Source organism: Haliotis cracherodii, unplaced genomic scaffold (assembly GCF_022045235.1).
Source record: "Haliotis cracherodii isolate W230 unplaced genomic scaffold, xgHalCrac1.p SCAF_12, whole genome shotgun sequence".
Lineage (NCBI taxonomy): Eukaryota > Metazoa > Mollusca > Gastropoda > Lepetellida > Haliotidae > Haliotis > Haliotis cracherodii.
In genome coordinates this window covers 20,620,382-20,635,300 of record NW_027266267.1, presented here as the reverse complement: position 1 = coordinate 20,635,300, position 14,919 = coordinate 20,620,382, and the positions used below count along the sequence as shown (strand labels likewise).

Genomic DNA, 14,919 nt, shown 5'->3' with positions numbered 1-14,919 from the left:
AGACGTGGGCTGCGACCCTGTGTCGGCAGAGGAAGGGATTCTGGTGGTTGAGGACGACGGAGCCGGCAACAGTGCTCCTTAGTCCAACGGGGCGGTCACCACGAAGACCCGGGGTCGATTCCCGACATGGGTACAATGTGTGAAGCCCATTTCTGGTGTCCCCCGCCGTGATATTGCTGGAATATTGCTAAAAGTGGCGTAAAACCATACTCACTCTCACTCATTAGTCCAACACACCACTTCGACCCTAAGTTTGTCCAGACGGGTGGTAGAATGGGCCCGATTATATCAATCGGGTGGTCATGTCATGCCCTCTTCAAGGGGTGCAGAATCATTTTCCTTTCGACATGGCTTCACAACACCCTGGTTCAAAAAGAAGATAATAGACCCTGACAATACCTCGTCTAACGAGGGCACATCCAATCGATCCGACTATTGGCCACGTTTCTTGGTAATCGAAGCTTCAGACAAAGAACCAATAAAATTGAATCCATTTGCAATCTCCAAAGGTATCACTGGTACCTTGGGGAGAGGTTACAAATGTCACGAAGCTTCGTTCGGGCTCTCACCTTGTAGAATGTGCACGGAGACAATAATCTGTCAATCTGCTCAAATTAAAAGAGTTTGTCAATATCAAGGTAGTTGTCTCAGTGCACAAGACACTGAACTCATGTAAAGGCATTATCCGTGACAGAGCACGCTGCCCTGCCGGCATGGCCGAAGATGACGTTGCCAAGGAACTTGACCAACAGCCGTCACAGCTGTCAAACGATTCACTGTAGGATGATGTGGTCCAACCCACCAACATCTACCCCTTCAGCTTCTCTCGAACATCTATCCCTCATGTAACTAATGTTATATTTGGGATAACACTTTCTTAGTAAAGTACAGATTCTAGTACTCTTTTGGGTTGAGTCCCGTCCGGGATTCGAACCCACACCTGCCAGGGTGAGGCACCTAATCGCCAGCACACAAAGTCAGCGATCTAACCCACTCAGCCACCGAGGCTTCCACAAAAAATGAAAGTCCGACAACTGGTAGTCTAGATCACGTACTTTGAGTACCCCCCTGGCAAGTGTCAATTGGCACGGCTCCCATGGCCGAAAGCTATGAATACACAATGCCATTTAGAAAGTGGTCAAATGTAACTAATGTTATATTTGGGATAACACTTTCTTAGTAAAGTACAGATTCTAGTACTTTTGGGGGGTTGAGAGTCCCGTCCGGCTGGTTACTGTAGCATTTGGGTGGAGGTGCAACACCTGCCAAACCTTTGGACATGGACCCAAGTCCTGCCAGGCTCCTGCTGTTTGTTACCGCTGCGGTGACAAGCACGAGCCCACTGACTGCAGGAAGGATGTGAAGTGTTCAAACTGTGGTGGGAACCATATGGCCTCTTCCAAATACTGCCCTGTGCGGAAACGTGAACCCCAAATCCTAAAAATCAAAACTGAACAGAATCTCTCTTCCCATGAAGCCAAGAAGAGGGTTGTAGGTACTGCTGCAACCACTTCTATCTCTTACTCTGGTGCTGTCTCTCGTCCTCTTGTCGCCACTGCCTCTATCGACTGCCAGCCTGAACTAGCATGGGTCAAGTCTGTCCAGCCACTTCCAACTGCTTCAGTCCAAAGACCAGCTGTGACACCTTCGTCAGTGACTCCTCCAAAACAAAACAAAAACTGTCAAAAAAGTTGAGTCTCATATTCCCCAAACCAGCTACTGAGCCAGAACCAGAAATTGTTAAACTTTCAAACAAGGAAAAATGATTATTGAAAAAGCAGCAAAAACAACACCTGCAAACACAAAAGGCCACCTCTCCTTCAGAGGTACCAGTAGATGTCCATAACTCCTTTGGTCCTCTGGACATGGATGTAACTCCATTTCCCCATTAAACTGATAGGAGTTCTACAAAGTCTTCCTCACGTTCGCGTGACATTTCTCCAGTGGAAGCACCACCGTGAATCCACAAAACATAATACAATGGAATTGCAGAGGTCTTAATTTTAATGAAATACAACTTTTAATCCAAGATTTATAATCGTCAACTTTTTTCTCCAAGAAACGTATCTAAAACACACATATCTATTTGATGTCCGTCAGTACAGTGGGCGTTCGGGTAGCCTAGTGGGTAAAGCGTTCGCTCGTCACGCCAAAGACCCGGGTTCGATTTCTGACATGGGTACAATGTGTGAAACCCATTTCTCGTGTCCCCCGCCGTGATATTGCTGGAATATTGCCAAAAGCAGCGTAAAACCATACTCACTCACCCAGTACAGTTCTTACAAATCGTTTCCTCTGCAAACCCTCAAATACGTAAACCATTGTTCGATAATAATTTTACAATTACAAGCTAGAAAAAATAGGAAGAAAGCTGAGAAATATTTCCGCCGACACCTAACAGTCCACAACTTGAAAAACGTTATAATCACCGGAGCTAAAGCGAGACTCACATTTAAACAGAATAAACGTCAGTCCTGGAGGAACTATGTTTCAAAAATTAATTCCCGCACACCTATGTTCAAGGTGTGGAACATGATTCAAAAGATTAAGGGCAAATGATCCAAATCTGTAGTTCACCATCTCAAAGTTGGTAATACACTTTTAACTAATAAATCCGAAATTGCCAACAAACTTGGTGACACTTTGGCAAACCATTCCTCATCATCAAACTATAATCCTCAATTTTAAAGGTTTCAAAAACAGCAGGAAAAAAGAGAGTAAATCTTAAGTCTGGTGAGGACTATAACGAAACATTATCACTCCATGAATTATATACTGCCCTTGGACAAGCTCATGACTCTGCAACAGGGAACGACAACATCCACTATCAGTTCCTGAAACACTTGCCCGATTCATGTTTGTTAACCTTACTGAATATATTTCATGAAATATGGACAAGTGGAAATATTCCTCCTCCGTGGCACAATACTATTATTATTCCTATTCCCAAGCCATTATCGTCCAATATCATTAACTATCTGTGTTTGTAAAACCATGGAGCGCATGGTCAACAATCGATTAGTATTAGTATATTAGGGATTAGTAACCCCCTGAGTGACATCTAGAGTGGTTTCCGTAAAAACAGAAGTACCATTGACCTTTTTGTGCGTTTAGAATCGTTTATTACAAATTCCATTGTCAACAAACAACATACTGTATCAATCTTTTTTCGATCTAGAGAAGGCATATAATACAACGCGGAAACATGGTATTTTAAAATATTGGCAGAAATTTGGATTGAGGGGCAGATTACCTCAAGTCATATCTCAATTTTTAAACAGACAATTTCAAGTACGAGTTGGCTCTACCCTGTCTGATCATTTCGATCAAGATCAGGGCGTCCCTCAAGGCAGTATTGTGTCGTATTGGCCACAGTCGATACACACACGAATATCTGCTTAAGACAGATGAGGACGAACCTCCTAAGTGTATCCTTTGTGATGAAAGGTTCACCGTCAAGCATTTATTGCTTGACTTTGTGGACTTTGCCATCGCAAAGGATTCACATTATCAAAGCGAAAATCTGAAAGATCTCTTTTCCCGTGTCGGTGGGCATCTTATTTTCAACTATTTGAAAGAAATTGGTCTGTAGAATAAATTTTAATATGTATGTGAATAAATAAATGCTTGTTTTTAAATTTGGTCTGATACTATTATCAACTGACATTATTGAAGGCTCTGTCCAGGGGTTAAAGTATCGTAAAATTATTGTCCCCCTGTGTGACACGTAATCCTACCATTATCGATGTAACTATCATCAACCAGTGTTTTTAAGCCAACTCATTAGTGAATATTGTTTTATTATTGGCCAGTATTATGCACAACCACCAGTAGCTAAAGTGATGACGTAAATCCTGCTGGGGTATCGTGCAGGAATCAGAGGTACTCTAAGTCCCCATGATCCCCATCGAGGTAGCCTAGCTTGGGTTACTGGTGGCTATTGCCCGTGTTTTAAAACTGTATATATAATATTGTTATGCTGAAATATGCTTCATAATTTTTTTCTTGTTTGTTTGTGGTTTACCGCCGCTCTCAGCAATATTCCAGCTATATGACGGCGGTCTGTAAATAATCCGTAAATTGTTTCTAAATATATTATGTTCAAATATGTTTTACAACTTGTTTTTAAATTTAACTTTGTATAAATAACTAAATTGTAAATATATTAATTTGGTCTCGTCGCTATATGGCTGAAATAATGCAGATGCGACGTTAACTTTTAACTCACTCACTCACTCATAAATCACACACTGTTAGGAATGGGAGGGCAGGGGATGGGGTTCCCGGATGTACAAGTGAGCGGTGTCATTTATGCGGTAACGGGTATAATCCTGGGACATATTTGATTCCAGGTTCACTGTGTCTAACTTCTTTTAGTCAAGTGGAAATACCACATGTATATTGTTGAAATGGTCATTCCGAGTTGTTAAACATACAAAAATCAAGGCGTCAGTGAGTGAATGTTGTTCACTACCGCACTATTCCAGCAATATTCCAGCTGTATGACGTCATCAGGTAAACAATCCAGCCTGGAAGAGAAAACCCAGTGACTGATAGCATGAACAACGCCCAACACCATCGTGGTACTAGGGCCACCCGGTTTTAGTTTCGTCTTGAGTGAGTGAGTGAGTGAGTCAGTCAGTCAGTGAGTCAGTCAGTGAGTGAGTGAGTCAGTCAGTGAGTCAGTCGGTGAAACTCACGAGCACGGGTATGGTGCTTACAAACCTAGAAACATAACCAGGGCGAACCGGGATTCGAACCCACAATCATAGGTTTCTGGCGTGCCAAAGGGACGCAACTCTGCACAGAAAATCGCGGCGCCTTAGACGACTGGGCCACCCGTGCCCCCCATCATATGATAAATTGGTGAGACGTTACAATCTCAATGTCACATAGTTACGTTTCTTACAGGTGATACTCACACAGACATGTGCTATCATTGGATGCGTGATGGGTAGTGAACAGTAGGCAGAAATATATAGGGCATTCGGTCAGTAGACAGTAACAAATATATTCGTTCGTCTGTTTTGTTTGGTTGTTTAACGCCTCACTATATTCCAGCTTTATTACAGCGTTCGTAAATAATTCCAGTAATGAGTCCCCTTTGCGCGATTTGATATGAATTGAAGCGGTAAATATTTGATAGTGGTAAATATTGTCGTGTTGCTATGGAGAGTTAAAAGGGGCATTCACACGATACAATTAGTTGGTACGAATTCGGAAGTGTATATATACTGAACCGCAAAAGAAACGTCACCATGGGCAGATATATGAGAAACTTTATTTGTCCAAACACTGCAAACATACTTTGAGACATATTAAAGAGATGAATCTTGGAAAAACTGATCATAAAGGTTGAAAGGCCATAGGCGCTTGAGCCCACACTCTGAAGATTGCCTGTTCAGCTGCAGTTGCCGGCCTTGGTCGGACGTCATTCAACCGTCTTTGAATCTCGTCCCACTGTGCTCAGTGGGATTTTAATCGGGACTGAGAGCAGGCCACTGTATGGTTCTGATGCCATTCTGCTTGAGGAAGTCCCTTGTTGCTCTCGCAATGTGGCGTTATCATGCTGAAACTTGTGGTTGCGGCGACGTGCCAAATAAGGTATGGCGTGTGGTCTCAAGACTTGATCAATTTAGCGAGATGCTGTGACACCATTGCCTCTCCCTGGACCGATGTTCTGGAAGACCACAGGGCCGACCCTCTGTGCAAGACCAATTCCAACCCATCGCATCATGCTCGGACCACCCTACGGGTCTCTCCCAACAACACAAGCATCCGAATAACGTTCCCTACGGCGTCGCCAGACTCTCTCTCTCTCTCTGTCATCTGCTGTCGTAGCGCTGTGTGAACCTGGCCTTACCCAGAGTTCCTTGCGGTCGGGAGTCAGCACAGTACCTTTGCCACAGACGAGCACCATGTGACGATTCGTCACATCTTTCATTGTCCATTCAATATATTGCACATGATTTTCATCCGTTTCAAGTTTGACAAGTGTACACATTTTGATAAACAAAGATCAAAGAATGGTTACGGTTCATTAAGAAAGTATCCTAAAACGTGAAAATCTATTTCCATTTGCGTATTTATCCTTTGTTTACATTGGTTGTCCGGCTCCACGTGCTGTCATCGAAGCCCTACGGAGAGCTCGCGATACGGTCGGTCACTTTGATACAGTGAGTGAGTGAGTGTGGTTTTACGCCGTTTTTAGCAATATTCCAGCAATATCACGGGGGACGCCAGAAATGGGCTTTACACATTGTACCCATGTCGGGATTCGAACCCGGGTCTTCGGCGTGATGAGCGAACGCATTAACCACTAGGCTACCCGACCGCCCCACTTTGATACAGGCAGATATATTGTCATGCACCTCAATGTCGCAATTGTAGTAGAATATCTATATAATTACGCAAAACAATATGTTAAGCGCACCGAAAGGCTTGCATTAGGCTAGCTAAGTCACCACTGTGTCGGAGTGTACCTTTTCGTATGAAAAAAAGCATGTCCTACTTCATACAACTCCGTCCAACAAGTTGCATACGTCAAAAGTTGGTCCGACTTGTCTGTTCATACGATGCAATGTGTTGCATGCAACAAATTGTATACGTTTAGTTGTACTGTGTGAGTGCCCCTTAAAGCAACACGTGTTTTAAAACGCAACTGGCTCGTGTAACGGTATTCCGCAGCAATGTTTGTGGTCGGTTGCTCGGCAACTATCACAGTGTAGATTTCATCCAGCTGTAATACCGCGTGATAAGCCTAACATACACCATAGTTTCGAATTAGCTTAATGGCTTTGCGTTGTCTGCAGTAAATCTGAGTAAATCAATTGCATAGAAAAGTAAATATAAGATAATATCAGCACACATTTTTTTGCGTTATACATTGCTGATCGGATATTGGCAAATTGTCAAACTTCACAATATCCGTTGGGGTCAGAACGATATCCGTTGGGATGCTTAATACTTGCAGGTCCTTAATACTTGTAGGCTCCTTAATAGTTGAGGGATCATTAATACTTGTAGGCTCCTTAATAGTTGAGGGATCCTTAATACTTGAAGGTCCTCAATACTTCAAGGCTCCTAAATAGTTGAGGGATCATCAATACTTGAAGGTCCTCAATACTTGTGGGCTCCTTAATACTTGAAGGCCCTCAATACTTGTGGGCTCCTTAATACTTTTGGGGTCCTTAAGACTTGAAGGATCCTTAATACTTGTGGGATGCTCAATATGTTAGGGTTTCTTTATACTTGGAGAATCCTTAATAGTTGAGGGTTCTTTAATACCTGTGAGATCCTTAATACTTGAAGCATCCCCAATACGTGTCGGCTCCTTAATACTTGAAGGACCCTTATAGTTTAGGGTTCCTTAAAACTTTATGTATCCTTAATAGTTGATGGCTCCTTAATACTCGAGGGGTCCTTAATATTTGTGTTTCATATATAGAACTACTTAAATATAGTTTTATGGATCATTTTATTTCGGGGTGTATATGTTAAATAGGCAGATAACGATGAGAGGTGAACTACCACGGCATGCGAAATATTGTAGTAAATATATCATATACTACTACTACTACTACTACTACTACTACTACTACTACTACTACTACTACTACTACTACTACTGGGGCGGTCGGGTAGCCTAGTGGTTAAAGCGTTCGCTCGTCACGCCGAAGACCCGGGTTCGATTCCCGACATGGGTACAATGTGTGAAGCCCATTTCTGGTATCCCCCGCCGTGATGTTGCTGGAATATTGCTAAAAGCGGCGTAAAACCTCCCTCCCTCCCTCACTCACTCACTCACTCACTCACTACTAATCCATTTATATGGCACTGTACTACATGCATGAGCATGCGCTAAATGCGCTAAGCGCCTAGCCATTATTACCCCTGTCAAAGGATCAATGTGCATTCAATCATTCTCAGCTCCATGGGGAGTATACAACCCAAGCTAGAAGTTTAACAACCACATTGTCATCTCATCCTATCGGAAAGTCACTTTCACAAGGAGACGTTACATGACCGTTTATACAAACCGCGAGCACGTGTAAATATTGTAATGAATAACGCCCATACAAAGTGCGATATCTCCATGGAAATAGTAATATGTTATTTGCCAAATTGCATAAACTATTGTGAGTGAGTGAGTGGGATAGGTTTAACGCCGCTTTTAACGGTATTCCAGTTATATCACGGTGTGTCAGCTTAATGTGGGAGGAAAGCCCGAAGTGATGCAGGTCTCAGACGTTTACCACTTCGGTGAAACCCACGAGCACGGGTATGGTGCTGACAAACCTAGAAACATAATCGGGTCGAACCGGGATTCGAACCCACAATCATAGGTTTCTGGCGTGCCCAAGGGATGCAATTCTGCACGGTTGGCATTCGATGACATGCATCAACCAAGCGATATTTTGTGGTTGCATTGACAGGAAAATGTTGTTTTGTGATGGAAGTATAGAAAAAAACAACAATATGTATAATAGTGCAAAGTGGCTAAGGGTGAATTCAGACACCTCTGTTTATTAACTACACGACCGCCTCCGTGGTCTAGTGGTACAGCGTCCGCCCGGAGAGCGGAAGGTCCGGGGTTCGATCCCCGACCGCGTCATACCAAAAGACGTTGAAAGATGGTACTTGTTGTTATCCTGTCTGGCGCTCGGCATTAAGGTGCTAAAACAAGGACTGGTCGGCTCGGAGTCAGTATACTGTGTCTGAGTGGGGTATTCATGTTAAACTGCAGCATGGTATCTCAGTGAGCTAGCACTATAAATCGGCATCAGTCCGGACTAGTACAAGCAGCCACACAAACACACACGCGTACATGCACGTCGCTATATAAGTGCAATAATCTTGGACGCGACGTTTAACCCCATTTCACCTCACCTTATCAACTACACAACTATCAGGGATATTCTGTAACATGCAGTCAGCGACGCCCGCAGCACTTGAGTCAGCAGGGTGGAATGCCTGCGTATTGCGAAACCTGGCGTGACAGTCGTAGTTAGTTGACCCATTGCCTGTTGTTGTCATGATGCAAGGAGAATATACAAAGTCTATATATAGATTCCCTGAATGAGGTGAGTCGAAGAAGCGTCAAGTTGCTGTGACATTCATCTCGCAGACTCATTAAGTTTGTACTTAAGAAACAAAGAAAGAAATCTCCTCTTTTCACACAGATAATTTTGACAAACATTTCATTTTTGAAATAGCACCAGCCTCATGTGTAATCTCACCCCCTGGCTGGACGAGTCTCGATCATTACAGCTAGCGTTCATAGGTAACACAAAGAAACACGGTGAAACGTCCCACTGTCTCACCGCTGACGGTGGGAAACATTTCACTACATATTATCCATCCCACACCCTACCCTCCAAGCCTTCCACACACACCCTCCCCTTCAATCCTTCCACACACACACCCTCCCCTCCAATCATTCCACACACACCCTCCCCTCCAATCATTCCACCCACACCCTCCCCTCCAATCCTTCCACCCCACACCCTCCCCTCCAATCCTTCCACCCACACCCTCCCCTCCAATCATTCCACCCACACCCTCCTCTCCATCATTCCACACACACCCTCCCCTCCAATCATTCCACCCACACCCTCACCTCCAATCCTTCCACCCCACACCCTCCCCTCCAATCCTTCCACACACACCCTCCTCTCCAATCATTCCACCCACACCCTCCTCTCCAATCATTCCACACACACCCTCCCCTCCAATCCTTCCACCCACACCCTCCCCTCCAATCCTTCCACCACACCCTCCTCTCCAATCATTCCACCCACACCCTCCTCTCCAATCATTCCACACACACCCTCCCCTCCAATCATTCCACACACACCCTCCCCTCCAATCCTTCCACCCCACACCCTCCCCTCCAATCCTTCCACCCACACCCTCCCTCCAGATCCTTCCACCAACACCCTCCTCTCCAATCATTCCACCCACACCCTCCTCTCCAATCCTTCCACCCAACACCCTCCCCTCCAATCCTTCCACCCACACCCTCCCCTCCAATCATTCCACCCTGCACCCTCCCCTCCAATCCTTCCACCCCACGCCCTCCCCTCCAATCATTCCACACACACCCTCCCCTCCAATCATTCCACACACACACCCTCCCCTCCAATCCTTCCACCCCACACCCTCCCCTCCAATCATTCCACCCACACCCTCCCCTCCAATCCTTCCACACACACACCCTCCCCTCCAATCATTCCACACACACCCTCCCCTCCAATCATTCCACACACACCCTCCCCTCCAATCCTTCCACCCCACACCCTCCCCTCCAATCATTCCACCCACACCCTCCCCTCCAATCCTTCCACCTAACACCCTAGCCTCCAATCATTCCACCCTACACCCTCCCCTCCAGTCCTTCCACCCAACACCCTACCCTCCAGTCATTCCACCCTACACCCTCCCATCCACCCAACACCCTCCCCTCCAATCCTTCCACCCAACACCCTACCCTCCAATCATTCCACCCTACACCCTCCCCTCCAGTCCTTCCACCCAACACCCTACCCTCCAGTCATTCCACCCTACACCCTCCCCTCCAATCATTCCACCCACACCCTCCCCTCCAATCATTCCACCCAACACCCTACCCTCCAATCCTTCCACCCTACACCCTCCCCTCCAATCCTTCCACCCTACACCCTCCCCTCCAATCCTTCCACCCTACACCCTCCCCTCCAGTCCTTCCACCCAACACACTACCCTCCAGTCATTCCACCCTACACCCTCCCATCCAATCATTCCACCCAACACCCTACCCTCCAATCCTTACACCCAACACCCTCCCCTCCAATCCTTCCACCCACACCCTCCCCTCCAATCATTCCACCCAACACCCTACCCTCCAGTCATTCCACCCTACACCCTCCCCTCCAATCCTTCCACCCTACACCCTCCCCTCCAATCATTCCACCCTATACCCTCCCCTCCAATCATTCCACCCTACACCCTCCCATCCAATCATTCCACCCAACACCCTCCCCTCCAATCATTCCACCCTACACCCTCCCCTCCAATCATTCCACCCACACCCTCCCATCCAATCCTTCCACCCAACACCCTCCCCTCCAATCCTTCCACCCAACACCCTCCCCTCCAATCATTCCACCCAACACCCTCCCCTCCAATCATTCCACCTACACCCTCCCATCCAATCCTTCCACCCAACACCTCCCCTCCAATCCTTCCACCCAACACCCTCCCCTCCAATCCTTCCACCCAACACCCTCCCCTCCAATCCTTCCACCCAACACCCTCCCCTCCAATCCTTCCACCCAACACCCCTCCCCTCCAATCATTCCACCCAACACCCTCCCCTCCAATCATTCCACCCACACCCTCCCCTCCAATCATTCCACCCAACACCCTCCCCTCCAATCATTCCACCCAACACCCTCCCCTCCAATCATTCCACCCACACCCTCCCATCCAATCCTTCCACCCAACACCCTCCCCTCCAATCCTTCCACCCAACACCCTCCCCCCCAATCATTCCACCCAACACCCTCCCTCCAATCATTCCACCCACACCCTCCCATCCAATCCTTCCACCCAACACCCTCCCCTCCAATCCTTCCACCCAACACCCTCCCCTCCAATCCTTCCACCCAACACCCTCCCCTCCAATCCTTCCACCCAACACCCTCCCCTCCAATCCTTCCACCCAACACCCTCCCCTCCAATCCTTCCACCCAACACCCTCCCCTCCAATCATTCCACCCAACACCCTCCCCTCCAATCATTCCACCCACACCCCTCCCATCCAATCCTTCCACCCAACACCCTCCCCTCCAATCCTTCCATCCCAGACCCTCCCCTCCAATCCTTCCATCCCAGACCCTCCCCTCCAATCATTCCACCCAACACCTCCCCTCCAATCATCCACCCACACCCTCCCAATCCAAATCCTTCCACCCAACACTCCTCCCCTCCAATCCTTCCACCCAACACCCTCCCCTCCAATCCTTCCACCCACACCCTCCCATCCAATCATTCCACCCAACACCCTCCCATCCAATCATTCCACCCAACACACTACCCTCCAGTCATTCCACCCAACACCCTCCCCTCCAATCCTTTCCACCCCACACCCTCCCATCCAATCCTTCCACCCAACACCCTCCCCTCCAATCCTTCCACCCAACACCCTCCCCTCCAATCCTTCCACCCAACACCCTCCCCTCCAATCCTTCCACCCAACACCCTCCCCCTCCAATCCTTCCACCCTACACCCCCCCCTCCAATCCTTCCCACCCAACACCCTACCCTCCAATCCTTCCACCCACACCCTCCCCTCCAATCATTCCACCCCACACCCTCCCCTCCAATCCTTCCACCCCACACCCTCCCCTCCAATCCTTCCACCCACACCCTACCCTCCAATCATTCCACCCAACACCCTACCCTCCATTCCTTTCACCCACACCCTCCCCGTCAATCCATCCACCCAACACCCTCCCCTCCAATCCTTCCACCCACACCCTCCCCTCCAATCATTCCACCGAACACCCTCCCCTCCAATCCTTCCACCCAACACCCTCCCCTCCAATCCTTCCACCCAACACCCTCCCCTCCAATCCTTCCACCCAACACCCTCCCCTCCAATCCTTCCACCCAACACCCTACCCTCCAATCCTTCCACCCACACCCTCCCCTCCAATCATTCCACCGAACACCCTCCCCTCCAATCCTTCCACCCAACACCCTCCCCTCCAATCCTTCCACCCACACCCTACCCTCCAATCATTCCACCCAACACCCTACCCTCCATTCCTTTCACCCACACCCTCCCCCGTCAATCCATCCACCCCACGCACTCCCCTCCAATCATTCCACCCACACCCTCCCCTCCAGTCATTCCACCCACACCCTCCCCTCCAATCATTCCACCCACACCCTCCCCTCCAGTCATTCCACCCACACCCTCCCCTCCAGTCATTCCACCCACACCCTCCCCTCCAATCATTCCACCCACACCCTCCCCGTCAATCCATCCACCCCACGCCCTCCCCTCCAATCATTCCACCCACACCCCGCCCCTTAATCCATCCACCCCACGCCCTCCCCTCCAATCATTCCACCCAACACCCTCCCCTTCAATCCTTCCACCCAACACCCTCCCCTCCAATCCTTCCACCCCCACACCCTCCCCTCCAGTCCTTCCACCCAACACCCTACCCTCCAGTCATTCCACCCTACACCCTCCCATCCAATCATTCCACCCAACACCCTCCCCTCCAATCCTTCCACCCTACACCCTACCCTCCAATCCTTCCACCCTACACCCTCCCATCCAATCATTCCACCCAACACCCTACCCTCCAATCCTTCCACCCTACACCCTACCCTCCAATCCTTCCACCCTACACCCTCCCCTCCAATCATTCCACCCACACCCTCCCCTCCAATCATTCCACCCCACACCCTCCCCTCCAATCCTTCCACCCCACGCCCTCCCCTCCAATCCTTCCACCCAACACCCTCCCCTCCAATCCTTCCACCCACACCCTCCCCTCCAATCATTCCACCCAACACCCTACCCTCCAATCCATCCACCCAACACCCTCTCCCCTCCAATCCTTCCACCCCACGCCCTCCCCTCCAATTCTTCCACCCCACACCCTCCCCTCCAATCCTTCCACCCACACCCTCCCCTCCAATCCTTCCACCCACACCCTCCCCTCCAATCATTCCACCCCACACCCTCCCCTCCAATCATTCCACCCCACACCCTCCCCTCCAATCCTTCCACCCACACCTTCCCCTCCAATCATTCCACCCCACACCCTCCCCTCCAATCCATCCACCCCACACCCTCCCCTCCAATCCTTCCACCCCACGCCCTCCCCTCCAATCCTTCCACCCCACACCCTCCCCTCCAATCCTTCCACCCACACCCTCCCCTCCAATCCATCCACCCCACACCCTCCCCTCCAATCCATCCACCCAGACCCCTCCCCTCCAATCATTCCACACCAAACCCTCCCCTCCAATCATTCCACACCACGCCCTCCCCTCCAATCCTTTCACCCCACACACCCCCTACAATCTTTCCACCCCCACGCTCTCCCCTCCAATTTTTCCACCCTACACTATCCCCTCCAATCATTCCATCCTACACCATCCCCTCCAATCATTCCACACCCTCCCCTCCAATCTTTCCGCCTCACACCCACCCCCTCGAATTATCATTCAACCCTCCTCTCCAATCATTCCACCTCACACCCCCCACTCCAATCTTTCCACCCTCCCCTCCAGTCATTCCATCCCCAGACCCTCCCCTCCAATTCTTCCACCCCAGACCCTCCTTTCCAATCATTTAACCCCCACCCCCCCTCCCCTCTCCTCCAATCCTCCCCCACCTCTCGAATCATTCCACCCGAAACCCTCACCTCCAATCATTCCACCCCACACCCTCCTCTCCAATCATTCCACCCCACACCCTCCTCTCCAATCATTCCACCCTATGCCCTCCTCTCCAATCATTCCATCCCCCACCCTTCGAAGTCATTTAGTGCCCATGTTAATGCCAGTGACCATGTTGAAGCCTGCGAACGTTTGAAAACACATGTGTTTTGAGGAATTTTCAAGTCGTAATGTATTCAATTAACTCGTAGTTTAAGGCAATAATATTAAACTGAGGATTAAAATCATCCTCCCTCAATGTACTTCAGTGTAGTACAAGTAACCATTTACTATGTACTCAAAAGACGTTAAGTATCAACCGATTTTTTCATATTTCTATAGTTAAATCTGTCATGAATCAGGCGATACCCCCCCCCCCCCCCCCCCCCACACACACACACACACACACGCGCCCTCCCCTATACGCCCCTGCGGTGACCCGAGATTATACGCTCTGACGGCTACAGCGTGTTCGGG

At 48.8% G+C, this 14,919-nt stretch overlaps 1 protein-coding gene across 1 annotated transcript; it reads left to right on the top strand.

Annotated features, from left to right (window-relative positions):
- Nucleotides 1-713: 713 nt before the first annotated feature.
- Nucleotides 714-14,599, top strand: LOC139457160 (uncharacterized). The gene is made up of 2 exons (XM_071238585.1): nt 714-778; nt 13,195-14,599. The coding sequence occupies exons 1-2, from the start codon at nt 714-716 to the stop codon at nt 14,597-14,599; spliced, it is 1,470 nt and encodes a 489-aa protein (XP_071094686.1).
- The last annotated feature ends 320 nt before the right edge of the window (nt 14,600-14,919 follow it).

What these genes read in the sequence shown, in the direction of transcription:
- LOC139457160 (XM_071238585.1), top strand. Translation starts at nt 714, where the DNA reads ATGGCCGAAGATGACGTTGCCAAGGAACTTGACCAACAGCCGTCACAG. An exon ending in CAGCTGTCAAACGATTCACT is followed by an intron (nt 779 to 13,194) that starts GTAGGATGATGT and finishes CCTCCCCTCCAG; the next exon opens with TCCTTCCACCCAACACCCTA.